The sequence below is a fragment of the Bos mutus genome, chromosome 15, assembly GCF_027580195.1.
Source record: "Bos mutus isolate GX-2022 chromosome 15, NWIPB_WYAK_1.1, whole genome shotgun sequence".
NCBI lineage: Eukaryota > Metazoa > Chordata > Mammalia > Artiodactyla > Bovidae > Bos > Bos mutus.
This window is the reverse complement of record NC_091631.1, coordinates 74655746-74671338: the sequence shown is the minus strand read 5'-3', so window position 1 is coordinate 74671338 and position 15593 is coordinate 74655746. Positions and strand designations below refer to the sequence as shown.

At 35.3% G+C, this 15593-nt stretch overlaps 1 protein-coding gene across 2 annotated transcripts in view; it reads right to left on the bottom strand.

Annotated features, from left to right (window-relative positions):
- DYNC2H1 (dynein cytoplasmic 2 heavy chain 1) overlaps window positions 1-15593 on the bottom strand; it is a 395644-nt gene that overhangs the window by 177007 nt on the left and 203044 nt on the right. For both annotated transcript variants that reach the window (XM_070384345.1, XM_005887860.3), the window contains exons 71-75: window positions 14238-14303; window positions 12428-12478; window positions 11570-11647; window positions 9581-9712; window positions 8158-8230 (exon numbers count right to left, since the gene is read on the bottom strand). In XM_070384345.1, the coding sequence (XP_070240446.1) occupies window positions 8158-8230; window positions 9581-9712; window positions 11570-11647; window positions 12428-12478; window positions 14238-14303 (400 nt within the window). The remainder of the gene's footprint in view (window positions 1-8157; window positions 8231-9580; window positions 9713-11569; window positions 11648-12427; window positions 12479-14237; window positions 14304-15593) is intronic.

The window sequence follows — 15593 nt, the reverse complement described above, 5'->3', positions numbered from 1 at the left end:
TATCTTTAAAAAGTGAAAATAGTTCTCATTATCATTTCTTTCTTTAACAAATACAACTTTAAACTCCATAAGGCAGGAATTGTATCTGTTTTTCTCACCATTTGGAATCCAGAGCCAAGTATAAATGCAATTATTATTTCTAATGTTAAAGATAAATATATGTGCATTAATTTATTTTATACAATTAATTGTCAAAAAACTGGAACATTTTAAATTAGACGAAAAACTCATGAGAAATATTTTACCATTTAAGATAACACAGGTGACACTCTTATTACTGGGAATTGCATGTTAGCCACTCCACCCAATAAAACTCCAATGAAAACCACATGGCATTTCATATGAACTTAGTTTTATTAATTGGGTTTTAATAACCCAATTAATTTTGACTCATGATAGCATTTGAACTGTCAGTGTCAATCATTCTAAACTATTCAGTAATGGTAAAGAGCCAAAAATGTTCATTGCATTGTGAATTTTCATAGTTTAGAACTAGCTGTAAATCATTGGGATCTTATATTTTGACCTTGACAGTTAAAATATACAAATTCTTCCAAAAGAAAAAAGGAACTAAAAGTAAGTCAAAGAAATCACTTTAACCTTCATTGTATTTTATTTACTGAGATAAAATATTAAGATATTAAAAAAGAAATTACTCCTGTAATTTTCAGGTACAGGTAAAGAAAGAGTAAAGTAAGTAAAGAGTAAAGAAAGCAGCAATATCAAACTATTATAAGTAGTAAGTATAACTGATTCACTCTTTCTCATTCATCTCATTCTCCCTAAAAGACAAAAAAATTACTCTTCCTTTAATAGAGAGAAAAGACAACTAAAAAATGTAACATAAATATCAATAAAAAGAAGGAAAATCATCAACCACTATCTAGCCTAATACACATCAACCAATTAAATAGGAAGACAATCTTTAGAAATGGAATAATACTCAAGCCAGGAAACAAACAAAAAATGTCATACATTTTGTGGCAGTAAAATTCCAAAAATATTCAGGATTCTACCCTCAGTTGTTCAAACACTAACCTAGGTACTCCTGTCAAAGGATTTTGCAGATGTAACTAAGGTTATGGATCTTAAAATAAGATTATCCTGGATTAGCCAAGGGTGCCAATTTAATCATTTAAGCCTTGGAAAGGAGAAAACTTTCTCCAGCTTAAAGTCAAAGAGATGCAGCCTGAAGGAGGGGCAGGAAGCTGAGGGAGAGGGGCAGTCAGAGAGGTGAAGCTGAGAAGAAATCAGTCTCCACTGCTGGCTATGAAGAAGGAAGGAGGGGCACAAAGTGAATCAAAGAACGCAAGAAGCTTCTAAAAACTGAGACAGGCTTCTACAACCTCCAAACAACAGAAAGAACCTTGGCTCTCCAACTGCATGGGGCAAATTCAGCTGAATGAGTTAGGAAATGGATTCTTCCCAGAAGTTCTCAGTAAGAGTCCAAGTGACCAATACCTGGATTTAACCCTGTGTGACTCGGATCAGAGAAACCAGGAGCACCTACCAGACTTCTGACCTATACAGTTAGGAGATAACAAATGGGGGTTGCTCTAAGCTGTTAATTTGTGGCAATTTATTACCATAGCAATAGAAATGAACAAACATTTCCTAATGCCAGTGAATAAGAGAAGTAGACAAGTGTAAAATAAGGAAAAGTTTCAAGGCCCAAAAAGACTTTTTGATGAAGAAACTTTTACATCATCTGTGAACATATCTCTTTAATACCTCAATACAGACAGCATAATATTGTAATCAGAATAGTTATTAAATCAGAATTACAGAAGTTAGAATATCTGCATCTGGCAACTGCTATTTTTAAAAAGTAATGCAGTAGATTGTGCCAGTATACAAGGCTTGGTTTGTAGGATTATATTGAAGCTGGGAAGCCCTACATTAAAGCAGAATGCCTGAAAGTTTTAAGGATTGCTCTGCTAACTTAAATCCTCAAAGCAAAACTACTTTCATAAGCGCATCTTTATAAGTTACTATTTTAAAGTTTATAGATTATAAAGAGCATTGCTAAAACTTAATAAAAATTTTTCCATATGAATGATGCTCGAGAAATTATACTTGAAATCAAATCTCTAAAATTTGATTAAAAAGATAAGTGCTTGTCATTTTCCAGCAGTATGAACTTTTAAAACTTATTCATGAAATAAAGTGCACCATTTTATATAAAAACTGCATTAATAAACCACTTGACCAAATAGTCACCCAGCCGTACACCAGTACATATATTTGTTTAGAAATAGAGTATAATTTTAGAAGCATATTAAACTTTCAAAGAATTTGAATATGTGAATATTATGAGGTTTTTCACTTCATGTCATTAAAACTTAAATATCATTTAACCTAGAGATGACATAGTATAATACAGAAGTACTCCAGAGGACAGACAGAGGGTCAAATGACAGATTCAGTGAGAAAGGTCATGTGCAGTGGGGCACAGAGAGGATATTTTCAATGACTAAACGGGCAAGGGAAGAAGAGTCTACTGAGAACCTTTCTGCAATTGCATTTTACTTAAACCTGTATTTCACTTACACGAACAGACAGAAAGTATATAAATGAGCAAGAAAATGTCAGTTAGTGTTAAGAAGTGGGTAAAGAATTAAAGCAGGTAGATGTGCTGGTATTGATTAGATGACCCAGAAAAGCCTCTCTGAAAATGTTAACATTTGAATGATACAGAGGAGACAACCATTTAAAAAGAAAGGAAAAAAGCAGCAAGTAGACAGGACAACTAAGATCAAGGCATCACTTCATGGTAAATAGATGGGAAGCAATGGAAACAGTGAGAGACTATTTTGTTGGGCTCGAAAATCACTGCCGATCGTGACTGCAGCCATGAAATTAAAACATGCTTGCTCCTTGGAAGAAAAACTATGACCAACCTAGACAGCATATTAAAAAGCAGAGACATTACTTTGCCAACAAAGGTCCATCTAGTCAAAGCTATGGTTTTTCCAGTAGTCATGTATGGATGTGAGAGTTGGACCATAAAGAGAGCTGAGCACCGAGGAATTGATACTTTTGAACTGTGGTGTTGGAGAAGACTCTTGAGAGTCCCTTGCACTGCAAGGAGATCCAACCAGTCCATCCTAAAGGAAATCAGTCCTGAATATTCACTGGAAGGACTGATGCTGAAACTGAAGCTCTAAATACTTTGGCCACCTGATGTGAAGAACTGACTCATTTGAAAGGACCCTGATGCTGGGAAAGACTGAAGGCAGGAGAAGAAGGGGACGACAGAGGATGAGATGGTTGGATGGCATCACCAACTCAATGAACATGAGTTTGAGTAAGCTCCGGGAGTTGGTGATGGACAGGGAGGCCTGGCGTGCTGCAGTCCATGGGGTCGCAAAGAGTCAGACACGACTGAGCAATTGAACTAAACAGAACTGATTTATAACTCTTACAGCAGCCAGATTCTCAAAATGTACTTTACAAATTAATGGCTCAACTATCAAATTACTTAAATATGAAAATCAGCTACAACAGATCATATGCAATTTGACTATGATGGGTACCTACTGTTTTATACCTGCAACCCTTCCCCTCATTTCTGAGTAAGCCCCACTCTACCTGTGACTTCTTTGGGGGAAAAATCCTGTGTCAGATATTACTGTTGGAATTAGCTACAGAGGTGGATATGTTACCCAAGCAAGAAAATCAGAGTCCTTCTGTAGAGTTTTTTACAGTAAAAGTGGGAAAGAAAGTTTCTTTCACTACAAGCTTTAAACTACATGCTGAATCAGTAGCCTTATCCTTCAGCATATATATGAACCATGAGATTAAGGGCAACACATAAGCAGGAATCAGAGAGACAGAAAAAAAAAAAGAAAGAAAAAGGAAAAGACAAAGATAGGGAGAGAGAAAGGAGCAGAGACGTGCAGAGAGAAACTACAAGGCGGGGCAAAGGAAGGAAACCTTCTGCTGTTATCAGAGTCCATGAAACCAACTGGCCCAGAGGCCACCCCTACTTTTTCTAACCAAGAGTTAGGTGGATAAACACTCTATCAGATATGAGTAAAAAGTACCTAGCAAATAAACATTCAACAGGGATGCATAAATAGGGATATTTTCTCTCCATGCTAAACAAAAGGAAAGCAAAGAATATATCCATAGACATACTTTGACATATTCTTCACTAACCAGACAAGTGACCATTCTAAATGGAGCCTCAAAAATATGTGCGCGCATATGTGTGAACATGTGTGCAAGTACACCCACAGGGATAAAGGACATCTTGCCAAAACAGAAAATAGCCATTATGTTAAACACTGGGTTAGTGAGCATAATGGGTTGAAATGTAGCCCCCAAAAAGAGACATGCTGAAGGCCTAATCTCAGGATCTCAGAAGATATAATTAGTTAACTTCAGACGAATTCAGACTGGACTAAGGTGAACTCCCAATTAAATATGACTGCTTTCCTTATAGGAAGACAGCTGTGTGAATTCTGAAACACACAGGGCAAATGTCAAGTGATAATGAAGACAAATATTCAAATTATACACCCTTACACGCCAAAGAACACGGAAGACTGCAAGCAAACCACCAGGATCTGGGAAAAGGCAAGGAAGGATTCCTCTACAGGTTTCAAAGGCCTTGCCAAAATCTTGATTTCAGACTTCTAACTTCCAGAATTATGACACCATACACGTCTGTTGTTCTAATCCACCCAGCTTGTGGTCCTGAGGGCAGCCCTGGAAAACTGATACTGCTAAGAGTGGAAATGGAGGTGCATATGGAAAAACTTCATCTAAGGTTGAGGCAAATTTTTTTATGTTAGCATCTGCCAAGAACATCTCTCTAATCTGAGAATAAATCTTGAGTCCTTCAGTATTTAAAGAGCACAGACTTTGGAGCTGGGTTTGAATTCTATCATTTAGTTGTGTGATCTTGTTTCCTCATTTTTAAATGGATGTAAAAATAGCCTCTCATATGGTTTTTGTGAAGATTAAATTACACAGCACTTATGACTAGTACCTGGCATAGAGTAAGAGCTATTAAAATATTAGCAATGATTATTATTGTTATAAACATTCACGTTTAAGGAAAGAATGAGTTCACTAGGGTAAAATTAATCCTTTGAGTTAAGAGATAATTTTTCAAATAATACTGTGATATATGTGAATATAATAGTTTTGCATATTGAAAACAGAATGATTATTTGGTACTGTGAAGTTTTTCAATGTTAAGCATGGAAGGCCCAGTATATTTTTCAATTTCATAAAACATTGTGCTAGCTTATTTATATGAGAAATTCAAATATAGAGAAAAACATGCATATGTTAGGTTTACTTGATTGAAATATACATAAGCTTTGATTAAACACAGTTTATATATAATATTTCATATATATTATGTGGAAATATTAAATATAAATGGAGAGTTTCTAGAAAAAATTGTCAGCATGCTATTTTAATTGTGCCAACATATTTCCAACATAATTCTAAAACCGCGTGTGGTTTAGAATAACAAAAATCCATTATTCTTGGATTACTGAGCTTCAAGTAAAATTGTTTTCATATTCTCTTTGAAATAGTTTTTCCAAACTTTTCTAGTACAAATGTTAATATGGTATGCTATTTCAAATGAGTGATAACTTTAAATGCTTCCTTTAAAACTAATTAAAAGGCTTAACAAATATGTATTGCACAGATGTTTACAAACTAAAGATATACAAATTATTTTTGTTTTACAGCAAAAATAACTCATTTTGAAGGCTTTATTATCTAGGACTCTGGGACTTCTAAGGTGGTGCTAGTGGTAAAGAACCCTCCTGCCAACGCAGGAGCTGCAGGAGATGTTGGTTTGATCTCTGGGTCAGGAAGATCCTCTGGAGAAGGAAACAACAACCCTCTCCAGTATTCTTGCTTGGGAAATCCCATGGATAGAGGTTCATATGGTCACAGAGTCAGATATAACTGAAGTGACTTAGCACATACGCATGGAATCTGTATATTTAATTTTATCTAAATCATACATCTGATGCCCTGCTTTGAAATTCTGATCATAGATGAATGTCTAAAAATCTAAAGTGTTTCCATAAGAAAAGAATTTTTAAAAGTTCAAACATCCTAGCTAGGTATAGGGTGTCAATTATGCATCAAATTTAACACAAAATTAATTATGGTCATATCCAACACAAACAAATATTTCTTTAAGCCAAGTAGAGTTATAAGACAACTAGGATACAGGAGGAAAGTGTATAATCTTTCAAAACTAAGGTCAGCATAAAATAAAATGTAAAATAAAAACAAATAATTTGGATCTTCTGCCCCAAAGAAAACATACAGATGGCCAAGAATCATATGAAAGATGCTCAGCATCACTAAATATTAGAGAAATGCAAATCAAAACTACATAAGGTATCATCACGTCACACCAGTCGGAATGGCCATTATCAAAAAATCTACAAACCATAAATGCTGCAGAGAGTGTGTAGAACAGGGAATCCTCCCACACTTTTGGTGGGAGTGTAAATTGATACAGCCACTATGGAGAACAGTATGGAGATACCTTAAAAAACTGAACTAGGGCCACAGTATGATCCAATAATCCCACTGCTGGGCATATGCCCAGAAAAAAAATTCAGAAAGATATATGCACCCCAGTGTTCAATGCAGCACTATTTACAACAGCCAGGACATGAAAGCAAGCTAAATGTGGATCAACAGAAGAATGGATAAAGAAGAGGTGATACATATATATATAATTACTTAGTCATCAAAAAATGAAATAATGCAATTTGCAGCAACATGGATGAACTTAGAGATTATCATACTGAGTGACATCAGAGAAAGACAAATACTATATGATATCACTTATATGTGGAATCTAAAAAGAAAAAAATGGCTTAAATCTACTTATTTACCGAGCAGAAATAGAGCCACAGGTGTAGAAACAGAAATTATGGTTACAAAGGGGGAAAGAGGGAGTAAACTGGGAGACCGGGGCTGACATACACACTGTGCATGTGCTTCCCGTCGTGTCTGACTCTCCACAGCCCCATGGACTGTGGTCCACCAGGCTCATCCACCAGGTATTTCCAGGCAAGAACACTGGAGTAGCTTGCCACTTTCTGCTACAGTGGGTCTTCCCAACCAAGGGTCAAATCAGTGTCTCCTGCATCTCCCGCAGTGGCAGGTGGGTCGTTTGCCACTAGTGTCACCTGGAAAGCCCATGTACACACTACACATAGAAAATACATAACTAATAAGAACCTGCTGTAGGGAACGGAAAACTACTCAGCACTCTGCCATGACCTACACAGGAAAACAATCTTTTTTTTTTTATAGTTCATCAATTTATATAGTTGTATTTTATTTTTATTTTTAAACTTTACAATATTGTATTAGTTTTTCCAAATATTGAAATGGATCTGCCACAGGTATACATGTGTTCTCCATCCTGAACCCTCCTCCTTCCTCCCTCCCCATACCATCCCTCTGGGTCGTCCCAGTGCACCAGCCCCAAGCATTCAGTATCGTGCATCGAACCTGGACTGGCGACTTGTTTCATACATGATATTATACATGTTTCAATGCCATTCTCCCAAATCTCCCCACCCTCTCCCTCTCCCACAGAGTCCATAAGACTGTTCTATACATCAGTGTCTCTTTTGCTGTCTCGTACACAGGGTTATTGTTACCATCTTTCTAAATTCCATATATATGCATTAGTATACTGTATTGGTGTTTTTCTTTCTGGCTTACTTCACTCTGTATAATAGGCTCCAGTTTCATCCACCTCATTAGAACTGACTCAAATGTATTCTTTTTAATGGCTGAGTAATACTCCATTGTGTATATGTACCACAGCTTTCTTATCCATTCATCTGCTGATGGGCATCTAGGTTGCTTCCATGTCCTGGCTATTATAAACAGTGCTGCGATGAACATTGGGGTACACGTGTCTCTTTCCCTTCTGGTTTCCTCAGTGTGTATGCCCAGCAGTGGGATTGCTGGATCATAAGGATCATAAGGAAAACAATTTTTTAAAAAGTGGATATATGTATAACTGGTTCACTTTATTGTACAGCAGAAACTAATGCAATACAGTATATCAACTATACTCCAATAAAAATTAATTAAAAAAAAATAATTCAGGCCAGTGGTCTAGGTCTAGGAAAGAAGTGTACTTACCCAGAGTTTTACATGCAAATAGGGCCATGGCACTTTGCAGTCTGTCTGGTCTGAGAGTCTGTACCACAAGAACCTTAAAATAGAAGTGCAGAGTATTTTTAAACAATAAAGTTCCCACAACAACTATAATTGAAGAATGATGCTAATTAATTTAAAAAATGCTTACCACAATATTTCCTATGCCTATAACTGTCATAATAGGTATATAAAAATACATTTCTTTAATAGCCAAAATATTACTAAAATCCATCAGATCTATTGCTGTTATTTAGTCTCTAAGTCGTGTCCAATTCTCGCTGCCTCTTGGATTGTAGCCCGCCAGGCTCCTCTGTCCATGGGATTTCCCAGGCAAGAACACCAGAGTGCCATTTCCTTCTCCAAGGGATCTTCCCAACCCAGGAATCGAAACCGCATCTTCTGCCTGGCAGGCAGGTTCGTTATCGCTTAGCCACCTGGGAAGCCCTCAGATCTATTATCAAAGGTAAACATCAGCATGTACTGGTCATAGTGCTAGCTGTCTTCAGAAGCTAACAAAGGGCCCAATGACAAGTGAAAATAAGAGTCTGTAACTGAGGCATTCCTGGTGATGGCAGCGCAGAGACAGAAAACTCCTGAATTTTTCAAATCACCAATTTTATGCTGAATCATGTCTAGTTCTAGATGCTTAGGTTTTCAAATGAAGTTTTTCTTTCTTTTTTTTTTTTCTTAAACACACCTGATGAAACAGAACTTCAAAAGGAGAAAACAAAGGGGACAGAACCAAAACCAGCAGCATAGTGAAGAGAAAGGGCAGAGTGATAAAGAACCCGCCTGCCGATGCAGGAAATGTAGGAGATGAGGGTTTGATCCCAGGTCCGGAAGATCCCCTGGAAAAGGAAATTGCAACCCACTCTGGTATTCTTGCCTGGAGAAACCAGTAAACAGAAGAGACTGGCGGGCTGCCATCCATGGAGCCGCAAAGAGTTGGACATGACTCAGTGCTGAGGATACGCGCACACATAAACGCAAGGGTCATCTCCTGGAGCATCAACTCCCCTGTCCTCTCCAACGCTAAGGTTTGGTCTAGCCAACAGGGACACAAGCTCCCTGTTCCTTAGCATAATGTCTTTTTTTTCGTTAGACAGAACCCTGGGAAATGTGTGAAGAACCTGAACAATAAATACCTTAATCACTTTCTATACGGATACTCTATTCCAAGATCCTCCTTGGGTCGGAGGCAGGGGGAGTAATAAAAGCTTGGTGGGAAACACACTGCCCAGAAACACTGTCTGGGATTTCCCGTCTGGATAGGGTGGCAAGACCAGAGAGCCCTTGCCCACGTACACCCCAAGGTTAAGTGACACCTGAGGGCAAAGCTTTCCTTTAAATGGCTTCTGAACAACAAGAGAAACATTTAATACTTGTATGCATTTAGATAATTTACCTGCTGAAATAAAGAAACTTTCTTTATAAGACTAGATGGAAACTCTTGCTCACACATTGAATTATGATAATAGGTACGCCACAAAGCTACATCTTCAAAGCACAGGGTCTGATAAAGACTGGGAAGAGCAATCTAAAAAATAAAAATAAAAATATATAGTGAGCAACAAACAAATATAAATACAGACATACAAACATACATACTAAATACATACACACACATGCATACTAAAAAACAGTAAGTGGAAATTCCTGATAGATATTATGTTTTCTAACTCATGTTGGCTTATTCAATCATGTCTAAGTCAGAAATAGTATGGTGCATGTACCTAATCCAGAATTAAAAGCAAGTATTTCTAAAGTAATACGACATCAATTCTTGTACATTAACAAATCTTTTCTCTATGTAAAAACATGTGTACCTATCTCCACCTTGTGGAGAAAAGAATACTTTCACTAAAACCAAGTACAAACTTTAAACACTGCCACAATAAGAGTTCCATTTTAGAGTGTAAAGATATGCCTAGTTACAACTTCAACTCTTTATTTTCTAAGTGACCATAAGTGACTATATCATTTTATGCCTTAGCTACTTCATCTGTGAAATGGGTAACAATGTTGAAAATATATAATGAGAAGATCCATTTTTAAATTCTGCATAATACCTCGAACATAAGAAGGTGGGGAGGGGAAAGAAGAGAGGGAAAAAAGAGTGGGAAAAATCCCACTATATTTGGAAAACATATATCAAAGGCATGGACTGTGGTATCAGAATGCTCAAATTAAAATCACAATTTCAAAACTTCCCAGCTATTTGATCTTGGGTAAATTATTTAACTTGTCTACACCTCAGCCTGCCCTTCTCAAAAGCAAGCATAATTATGACCTCTTGAATATGTTATCGTGATAATAAAGATAATACATCTGAAGCATTTAATATGATGCCTGGCACATAACAAGTCCTCAAAAATATGTATGAAATTTAAGTGAAAATTCAGGTTCAAGCATTTAGCAATTCACTGCATAGATTCTCATTTCTTATCCATAAAAAGAAAGTTAATATCTCCCTTTTAAGATTTGTGTGATAATAGTTCATTTGAAAATGTTTTATAAACTAAAATGATAATAAAACATTAATATATATTATAAACATTCTCTGAAAAGGAAAGCTGCCTTTCCTCAATGTTTTGCATTTCTTTACTTAACAAGAAATTAGTATGTGAAAAAAAATAACTATACTTTTATAGGTTAATACAGTTAAGGTTTTTCGCCAAGAATAACATCTCAGTAGATCAATTGTTCAAACAATTTTAACTGTACCATAAAGATTAATATTAATTTTCCATTAGGAGCACATGAAATATTTCACAGGTCCTGCCCAATAATCCAGAAATTCTTTTATAATTCTATTTTTATAATTCTTCAAATTCTATTTTTTATAATTATTGATTTTTTATAATTTTTATAATTATAATTTTATAATTATAAATATAATTATAATTATTGATTTTTTGCATTCTAGTAAAGTTGTTTAAAAAAATATGTTTCTTACCATAGGTGAACAGTTGAGTGCAAAAGATATTAAAAGGTGAATAGAAGTGAGAGAGATAATTTGATTTTGAAACCTTTTCAACATAAGTATCATACTGCATTCTATTACTGATCCTAAATTACTCTATTAATAAGGTATCCACATATCATATTAGAGGACATTTCATTTACTTATCTTTCTATTCCCTATAGGTATATAGCACAGAATCTTGACCATGTGGAGATTCAATATGTTATACAGTGAATGATAGATTCAATTAATTAATTATTCATCACAGTGTTAATCAGAATAATTCTTGAATATTCTTTTACCCACAGATTTTACGTCATTTTCACAGAAATATCAACACCAAGTATGAAGTGGTAGAACATAAAAATATAAACAGAAATAATGCAACTATTAAAAAATTAAATATCCTTCAAAGTAAGAAAGGAATACCTTTAATGTTGCCACTGCCCAGCTTCTTTCCTGATCTATCCAAGATGGAAGTTGATCACGTATTCTTTGCTGAGAGTCCTTTTTAAATTAGAGCAATTACTTCCCTTGGTACATTTGGTAAAATTCAGACTTTAAAAAATTTTTGTTAAACTGACCAGCTAATTTTATGAACACTTTTTGGTTTTTAAGAAGAACTTCATTCTATGTATTTTTTATTTGTATCTATTTTACAAATCAATATGGTAAAATTCTATATAAGGTATAGATAACGATTTAGAAAAATGTAACATTTATTTTCATAATGCTTATTCCTTTGTAAAACTTCAGAAAAACTCAAATGTAATATGAAATTACTATAAAACTGCATTATTTTAATTATATCTTGCATTTCCAACATAATCTAGGTTTTGCATTACAGTTTGGATAGGCTGCTTTGAAGAATAATTTTATCCATTACCTATCGAGGTAGAAAATTACTGGAAAAAAAAGTTAATTTGAATAAAGTTTCAAAAGATAAGTGAAGTAATTCTTAATTTCACTTATTTAAGAAAATTTTCCTAGCTATACTACAAGATTTGATTTTCTTAGAGTTACAAAATACATATACTGAAAAAAGAAACCATATTAATTTTTTATGTTTAATTAAATATTCTCAAAAAAAAATATGCCCTCAAGGACAAAAAAAATATATCAGTCCATTTTATATTAGGGCAATAGAGGGAAGGACATATTCCTCTAATTAAAATATAATTTCAACAGTAACTTAAAACTACTCTGAAGCAAATTATATTTCATGAAGTCAAAACCAGAATTACTTTCCCTAAGAATGAAATAATAATTTTAATTACTCCAACTTACAACTTTCCGCAACATGTCTCCAACAACCACACCTGTAAATGTATCCCATTCCTATTTAACAAAAATATGAGAAACACACAAAAGATAAATATTCTAACCATTTAACAAATCTTTTTAAATTTCCCCATAAGACAGCTTACAATTTAGCTTTCTAAAATACATGGAGGAAAAAACTCCTTTCATATCTTCCCAATTCCTCATATATTATGAGTTTATGTACCTTACCAATATAAAACGTTATATTGGTACCATACCAACATTAAAATGAAATCTATTAGAATAATTATAAGAAAAAATATAAACACATTAAACACATGTGAGTCTTAACATCTAAAAATTAAAATGTCTATATAATTAGCATTTGTCATTATCTTTAATTTGTCCTATTACATGCCATTCTTCACTAATATATAAGAAGTAAGATGCATCAGAAGTTTAAAAATTGTGTATACTGGGAAAAATAGAGAAAAGTCCCACCATTAATTTATCTTTTCCAACGTATAGGGAGAAGATGGCCATTGCTACTTTTTTTTTTCCTAATTAACTCATGGAATCAAAATTGATCAAGTTGTTACAGAATCTAGAGCTCTTTGAAAACCTATGTCTTCACTCTGGGTTATCCGATCAGATAATTATGGGCACTACCATTTTATTTGTTACACATTGGCCAGCATAAGAATAATAAAATTTGAGTGCAATATGGAAAAAGTACCAAAGCAACATACTACCTCCACTCACTCTTCCTACTGGAGTTATACAGTCACAAATAAGTAAAATGAAAATTATTACTACTATTTTATGTGAGTCAAGGAAAAGTGTTCTTTTCCCAATGATAATTTATTTATACTTCAAGAGGAAAAACTAAGTCTCATACAACAGAGCTTATTGATCATGATGAAAAGTATACAGGAAGAGGGAAATGCATCAAAGTAAATGGTATAAATAAAAGTAGCCAAATTAAAATCAGGAGAAATTTATACAAGTCAACCAGAGTATTTGGAGTTAGAAAGAAATAGAGAGAGAACAGTCATATGGAATGGCACGTATTCAAATAAGCAGAACCAAGAGCGTAGTTCAAGTCTGATCATACTGTTAAAGGTTACCAGGTCACCAGGTCAGAGTGCACTGTCCGTATACTATTCCCTGCCGCTCTGGCTACTGCAAGCCCACTTTAATGAAAATGGCAGAATAATGAGGAAAATCACTTACAAAAATTTTTTAACATTAGAAGTAAATCAGAGATGGAACTTAGCCCTATCTTAAAGGCCATTTCTTTCAAGTCTGAGAGGAGGTTATATGGCAGACCAGAAATGAAGACATAAACAAAAGAAGATAAATTATACATTAGAAGATTAATATAAATCTTCAGATTCAAGAAGGTGGTTTCTGAGAATGACCCACTCTTGTTTCACGTGCTGATTCTAAGCATGCCAATGTAAATAAATAATGTGCTGGTATACTCGTATAGCTTCATATTTTTATATTTATCAGCCCCACTGCTTAGATGAGGAAAATAAGAAGGCTGATTCTTCTGGTGTCCTGGAAAAGTACACTTGTGTTCAGAAAAATCTTGGTAGTATGGCAACTTAAGAGTTCTTTCGCTGCCTTATCATTCCTTCAGAATATCTGGCTCAACCACAGGAGAGTAGAACTGGAAATCAGCATCATACACTAAATTTCTAACTAAGTAAAAAATGAATAGGTTGATATGGAAATTCCAGCCTTAAGCAATTTCTAATCTAACCAAAAGTCCACCTGTTACCAAATTTCCATGCAACTCATAATATTTTCCTCCTTTTCTTCCACTTACATTTTCTTGAAAAAGTTCAGGATGCATGCCTCTAATGAAATGCAAAGCGAACATCAACTGATCAGCCTGAAAAGAATAACAGATATTATTTTGCTTTTTCTAAATGTCTGTTTTTGGAAAAGCATAGTCCTTAAATTATGGCTCATAAATTCTATACTCTATCATCTAATAATTTACTTTTATCAATATAAAAATGACTATTCAGATGGCATCTACATAGGACAATGCTTCTAAGTTGGCAGTGGAAGTAACAGTGCCAAAAAATAATCAGTGTATACATCTCATTAAAACAACAACAACAAAAACGATTTAACTAGATGAAATCCAACTGTGAGGTTTAGATTAGACATTATTAACCAGATCAACCTCTTGCATTCAGATCAGATCAGTTGCTCAGTTGTGTCCGACTCTTTGCGACCCCATGAATCGCAGCACGCCAGGCCTCCCTGTCCATCACCAACTCCTGGAGTTCACCAGACTCACGTCCATCGAGTCAGTGATGCCATCCAGCCATCTCATCCTCTGTTGTCCCCTTCTCCTCTTGCCCCCAATCCCTCCCAGCATCAGAGTCTTTTCCAATGAGTCAACACTTCGCATGAGGTGGCCAAAGTACTGGAGTTTCAGCTTTAGCATCATTCCTTCCAAAGAAATCCTAGGGCTGATCTCCTTCAGAACGGACTGGTTGGATCTCCTTGCAGTCCAACGGACTCTCAAGAGTCTTCTCCAACACCACAGTTCAAAAGCATCAATTCTTTGGCGCTCAGCCTTCTTCACAGTCCAACTCTCACATCCATACATGACCACAGGAAAAACCATAGCCTTGACTAGACGAACCTTTGTTGGCAAACTAATGTCTCTGCTTTTCAACATGCTATCTAGGTTGGTAATAACTTTCCTTCCAAGTAGTAGCTTCTTTTAATTTCATGGCTGCAGTCACCATCTGCAGTGATTTTGGAGCCCAGAAAAATAAAGTCTGACACTGTTTCCACTGTTTCCCCATCTATTTCCCATGAAGTAATGGAACCGGATGCCATGATCTTCGTTTTCTGAATGTTGAGCTTTAAGCCAATTTTTTCACTCTCCTCTTTCCCTTTCATCAAGAGGCTTTTGAGTTCCTCTTCACTTTCTGCCATAAGGGTGGTGTCATCTGCATATCTGAGGTTATTGATATTTCTCCCCGCAATCTTGATTCCAGCTTGTGTTTCTTCCAAACCAGCGTTTCTCATGATGTACTCTGCATATAAGTTAAATAAACAGGGTGACAATATACAGCCTTGACGAACTCCTTTTCCTATTTGGAACCAGTCTGTTGTTCCATGTCCAGTTCTAACTGTTGCTTCCTGACCTGCATACAAA